The sequence below is a fragment of the Branchiostoma lanceolatum genome, chromosome 13, assembly GCF_035083965.1.
Source record: "Branchiostoma lanceolatum isolate klBraLanc5 chromosome 13, klBraLanc5.hap2, whole genome shotgun sequence".
Taxonomy (NCBI): Eukaryota; Metazoa; Chordata; class Leptocardii; order Amphioxiformes; family Branchiostomatidae; genus Branchiostoma; species Branchiostoma lanceolatum.
This window is the reverse complement of record NC_089734.1, coordinates 499,001-505,000: the sequence shown is the minus strand read 5'-3', so window position 1 is coordinate 505,000 and position 6,000 is coordinate 499,001. Positions and strand designations below refer to the sequence as shown.

General features: G+C 44.7%; 1 protein-coding gene across 1 annotated transcript in view; it reads left to right on the top strand.

The window, feature by feature from the left end:
- The window catches only part of LOC136447026 (transformation/transcription domain-associated protein-like), a 51,859-nt gene extending 46,469 nt beyond the window's left edge, over positions 1-5,390 (top strand). The window contains exons 71-77 of the mRNA XM_066445695.1: positions 13-101; positions 666-755; positions 1,921-2,063; positions 3,125-3,338; positions 3,865-4,041; positions 4,557-4,709; positions 5,217-5,390. Of these exons, the coding sequence (XP_066301792.1) occupies positions 13-101; positions 666-755; positions 1,921-2,063; positions 3,125-3,338; positions 3,865-4,041; positions 4,557-4,709; positions 5,217-5,357 (1,007 nt within the window). The 3' untranslated portion in view covers positions 5,358-5,390. The remainder of the gene's footprint in view (positions 1-12; positions 102-665; positions 756-1,920; positions 2,064-3,124; positions 3,339-3,864; positions 4,042-4,556; positions 4,710-5,216) is intronic.
- The last annotated feature ends 610 nt before the right edge of the window (positions 5,391-6,000 follow it).

The window sequence follows — 6,000 nt, the reverse complement described above, 5'->3', positions numbered from 1 at the left end:
TGTCCCTGCCAGTGTCGAGTGACCTGATCATCCTGAGTCTGGACCTGATTAAGACCCGAGTGGCCGTCATGAGCGCAGAGATGAGGAAAAACTTCATCCAGGTGAGTCCTTCTAATCCCCTTCAAGTTTTGATAACAGTAAATTCCTACCTTGCCTTTCTGAATATTTCCTTGTGTGTGACGTTCTGACCAGAGTGCAACTTATATTATGATGAAAGCTCATCTGTGTTGGTAGTAATTATAACACAATGCTAAACTTTCTTCCAACACTAAAGTATTAACGGATCAAATTTTTGACCACCACTGTCGCCTTCTTCAGGATCAATAATGACCAATCAAGGTATAAAGGAGGCCATATACATCAGGGCACTCCAGCCATCACTCAATAGAGACAGTGGGCGTTATAAACTTCCTGGCACGTTTGACCAATTGCTGACGTCACGTATCCACAATGATACGTGTCAATAAAGTCACATATTCGGCAGTGATTGGTCATTATTGATCCTGAAGAAGGCGACAGCGGTCGTTGAAAATTCGATCCGTTAATACCTTAGTGTTGGAAGAAAGTTTAGCATTGTGTTATGCAACTTATATTATTTTCTTCTTCATTTGTTGTATAAAAATGAAGAGAAAGTGACATTTTGTCCCCCCCCTCCTCACCCCCAGGTGATCCTGACCCAGCTGATCGAACGTTCGCCCGACGCCAAGATCCTGAAGGCCATCACTCGCATCATGGAGGAGTGGATAAAAATCAAGGTACGGGTAAGGAAAACTTGAACTTGAAACTTCTAACCGGTGATGGTCAACTTTACACCAGAGCATTTCTCATAGAATAAAAGCTCTACCAGCTTCCTCATATTCCATTAGGTAAGGGCAAACGTGAACTTGAAACTTCTAACCAGTGATGGTCAACTTTACACCAGAGCTATATCAGGCAGTATTTCTCATAGAATAAAAGCTCTACCAGCTTCCTCATATTCCATTAGATTAGGGCAAATGTGAACTTGAAAAAATTATTTTGATCACCGAACATTTCAGATCAGAGATGGTCAACTTACAAGTACATCAGAGCTATATCAGGCATAATTTGTCATAGCACAATAAGTTAAATTTACCTTGATCACAGAACTTTTCAGACCAGTAATTTTCAAATTACAAGTACACTCTAGCTATATCAGGCAGTATTTCTCATTGAGTAAAGCTCTACCAGCTTCCTCTTATTCCACTGCTGACTTACCATGATTGATTATGGTTGACATATCAACAGGCAGAAGTTGAAGGACTTGCATGCCTGAAACTGAAGCTCCTGTCACACATAGCCGGCCATGCCCTCATCCCTCAGACCATGGTTAGGAGCTAGCCTGACCAAGTTGGGTTTTGGTGGGAGAGTTTGCCTACTAGTCGTTTGCACCAGCCGACTATAGATTTTGAAAAATTAATGTCCGGAAAGTCATATTCTGTTCGGATTTGATCAGAGAAGCGAACTTGAGCTAAAATAATAAGGATCCCAGGCTGCTCTCAACCCAGCGCCAACCCTTGTGGGAAGGTCCTGAAGATGTGACCAGGGCTGGATACTCCACTAACTTTGCAGAAACAAGGTTGAAACCCCAATGTTAACCCCCAGGATCCCATGGCCGTGAACGCTACCCCCACCCTGAAGGAGAAGGCCCACCTCCTCACCAAGATGATGCAGAAATAATGATAACTGTTCCCCACCCCCCAGGGCCCCATGGCCGTGAACGCCACCCCCACCCTGAAGGAGAAGGCCCACCTCCTCACCAAGATGATGCAGAAATAATGATAACTGTTCCCCACCCCCCAGGGCCCCATGGCCGTGAACGCCACCCCCACCCTGAAGGAGAAGGCCCACCTCCTCACCAAGATGATGCAGAAATAATGATAACTGTTCCCCACCCCCCAGGGCCCCATGGCCGTGAACGCCACCCCCACCCTGAAGGAGAAGGCCCACCTCCTCACCAAGATGATGCACTTCACGGAGAAGCGTTTCCCTGACGATAACGAGCTGAACGCACAGTTCCTGGAGCTGGTCAACTACATCTACAGGTGAGGGTGCTGGCAGCATTCAGGTTGTCTTCGTCTGTTCATCGAGAGACGTACATGCATGAAGATAAAAAGACATTCGCTACCCATTCCTTCAACTGATTAAGCCGAGGCTTTATGTGTTAATCTAAACTTTCTGGGACACCATAGAAAGCTCTGAAAGATACCGCAATGTTCAACATAAAAGCAAAATCATGTTTTGTTCTATTTCTGTGACTTCTCTTTCACCATTTGCCATCTAAAAAGAAAATCGAAAGAACGTATGGTTCACGCAACTTGAACCAAACATATGGGTACAATCTTTACCTCAACCTCTGTAAGGACTTACCTTATTGCTTAGGACTCAATCATCCTAACCCATCTTTGAATTCCATCGTTTGTTTGTATGTTTGTTTGTTTACAGAGATAAGTCGTTGCGAGGCAGCGAGCTGACGGTTAAGCTGGAGCCAGCCTTCCTGGCGGGGCTTCGCTGTGTGCAGTCACACATCAGGTCCAAGTTTGTGTACTCCTGACTTTATTTGTTTGTTTGTTTACAGGGATGAGTCGTTGCGAGGCAGTGAGCTGACGGTTAAGCTGGAGCCAGCCTTCCTGGCGGGACTGCGGTGCGTGCAGTCACACATCAGGTCCAAGTTTGTTTACTCCTGACTTTATTTGTTTACAGGGATGAGTCGTTGCGAGGCAGCCAGCTGACTGTTAAGCTGGAGCCAGCCTTCCTGGCGGGGCTTCGCTGTGTGCAGTCACACATCAGGTCCAAGTTTGTGTACTCCTGACTTTATTTGTTTGTTTGTTTACAGGGATGAGTCGTTGCGAGGCAGCGAGCTGACGGTTAAGCTGGAGCCAGCCTTCCTGGCGGGGCTTCGCTGTGTGCAGTCACACATCAGGTCCAAGTTTGTGTACTCCTGATTTTATTTGTTTGTTTGTTTGTTTACAGGGATGAGTCGTTGCGAGGCAGCGAGCTGACGGTTAAGCTGGAGCCAGCCTTCCTGGCGGGGCTGCGGTGCGTGCAGTCACACATCAGGTCCAAGTTTGTTTACTCCTGACTTTATTTGTTTGTTTGTTTACAGGGACGAGTCGTTGCGAGGCAGCGAGCTGACGGTTAAGCTGGAGCCAGCCTTCCTGGCGGGGCTGCGGTGCGTGCAGTCACACATCAGGTCCAAGTTCGTGGAGGTGTTTGACCAGAGCATCCGGCGTCGCCTGTACGACAGGCTGCTGTACATCACCTGCTCGCAGAACTGGGAGTCCATGGGGACGCACTTCTGGGTCAAACAGTGCACTGAGGTCAGGATATGGCGTTTTTAAATCGAAAGTTCATCTGTGTTCGTAGAAGTTATTCTGTATCAAAGTTAAATTACAACTTCAAACACATCACGGAGTCACGTTTCCTCTCTGCATAACGTGATGTCACAGAGACAGTGGATTCCCAACACAGAAATTGGACTAAGCCTGGAGTTCCTTGACAAATACTGGAGTAGATCAGTCAAAAATTATTGTTTTGGAAATTGCAGGAACTTAAGCCCAATTGGTTGAACATCAAAATTTGACCATTAATGCTTGTTTGGTTTAGTTGCTGGGATCTTGTCTTGTCTTCCGTTCCTCAACCCCTTTGGAAAGCAGCATGTTTGCTTTCCTGTCCATGTAGCTGGTGTTGTTGAGTGGTTAATTATAGTTTCAAATGACGATAACTGGTCCTTTGTAATTGTATCACTTGATTTTATAACTTAGATATCCACTAGTGAACATATTCAATGTTTTTCCTTATACATTATTGGTCATTGTTACTGACTGGTTACGCTCCTTGTTACAGCTGATGCTAGCAGTGTCAGACCGGTCCACCCCAGTCTCGAGCCACTCGCAGCTGTCCATGCTGCCCTCCATCACCCATGTGATCAACCTGGCCGACAGCCGCGACAAGATGGCCTTTGCCATGGCAATGAGGGTCAAGGAAGAGCCCATGGACGTGGAGGGGGAGAAACAGGAGGAGGTTAGGGATGTTTTTTTTCTAATTTTTTTTATTTACCAAAGTTTACCACAAAACAAGGTTTGTAAGCCACACAGATGCCCTGTATCATATATGATTGTATTTTAATCAGCCGCTTAGTGGGTTGGTGAGGGAGCTATGAAAGATTTTGACAAAGCTTCAACCAGATGGAAGGGAACATCATGGTGGTAGAACACCTGTCCATTTGCATTGGGTGCAGAGTTTACATGTACATGTACATATTGTCATATACATATTATGCTAAGTAGAGCATCCTTGGACCTTCACCTAAATATGGTAATACTATGATTCTAGGAGACATGTCGTGACCTTCTTCCATATATGGTATGGAGCTAGACCTTTACCCAAATATGGTATCATTCTAACATGCATGACCTGTGACCTTCCTTGTATGGAATGGAGTTAAAGTCTCCACCTGTGACATTTGCCCATACATGTATATGGTCTATGGTTTGACCTATGACCTGCATCCTTATATGGTATGTTGTTGATGACAGGACATGGAGATTGACATTGAGCTGACCTCTGACGAGGGGAAGTCAAAGGACTCGTCAGGTCGCGAGGAGGTCAGCAAGGGCGACCTGCGACACCAGCTGAGCGTGCTCACCAACCGCCACGGCAAGTTCCTCGAGTCGCTCAAGGAGGTCAAGGTGAGGAAAAGTCTGCTACTTGTTACATATTTTGACACAAAGGACTAATGTTGCACCTAAACAGTCAAAGAAACATTTTTGGTGTGAAAAATACTGTAATGTGTACATTTATGAATAACAAAGTCATTTTTGTAACCATTGTCACATTTGAAGGAAAGATTGATACAACTTTGTCACAAATTGACGCATTTGATGCTGTGTTTGCTTGATGTATGTTGTTTATTTATACATATAACAAGTGACTGTCTACTGTAACAAGCTGAATGTAAAACTGCCAAAAATTATTGCAGTCACCCACCTGTGAAAGTTGTTTTCTTACAAATGTAGCAATGTGAAACTGCCACAAGTTGTTGCTGTTCCCCCGCCTGTGAAGGTGTCATGTTTTGTTACAAATGTAGCAATGTAAGACTGACCCATGTTGTTGCTGTTCCCCCACCTGTGAAGGTGTCATGTTTTTGTTACAAATGTAGCAATGTAAGACTGACCCATGTTGTTGCTGTTCCCCAGACGATCTCGTTCCTGACAGCAGTGTCGCAGCTGTGCCACTACAGCACGCAGCTGTCCCACAGCACCTGGGTCGAGCTGTTCCCCAGGCTCTGGAAGGTGCTCAGCGAGAGACAGCAACAGGCAAGTCCCTGCTTTGTGTAATAGATAAAGCTAAATGTCCAGAAATTCTGTTGAATATGGGGTTCCACAAGGATCACTATTAGGTCCTTTATTCATGATTTATAAAACTGGTAAAAAGTCTTTACTACAGTTATGAAATAAAGCCAGAGTTTAATACAATGTACTGTTAAAATGTGGGGGTTCCACAAGGATTACTTTTGGGTCCTCTTTTGTCCATCTCAGCAACTGGTAAGTCTCTGCTACAGTTATCAAATAGACTGTCCTGCTACATTTGTACATGACAATAGAAATAGCCAGACTGTCTAGAAATCCTGTTGGATGTGAGGTCTGCAAGGATCACTTTTAAGTCCTTTATTGTTCATGATTTATAAGGATAATCATGTCAAAGGTAAGTCTCTGCTACAGTTATCAAATACAGCCAGAGTGTAACTGTTAAAATGTGGGGGATCCACAAGGATCACTTCTGGGTCCTCTCTTGTCTTTCTCAGCAACTGGCAAGTCTGCCACAGTTATCAAATAAAGCCAGAGTGTAATACAATATACAATGTACTGTTAAAATGTGGGGGTTCCACAAGGATTACTTTTGGGTCCTCTCAAAGCCTCTACAGTTCTGATCTTCATTTTAACCATATTGGTACCTCAGTGTCATTAGGTACTTGCCTTA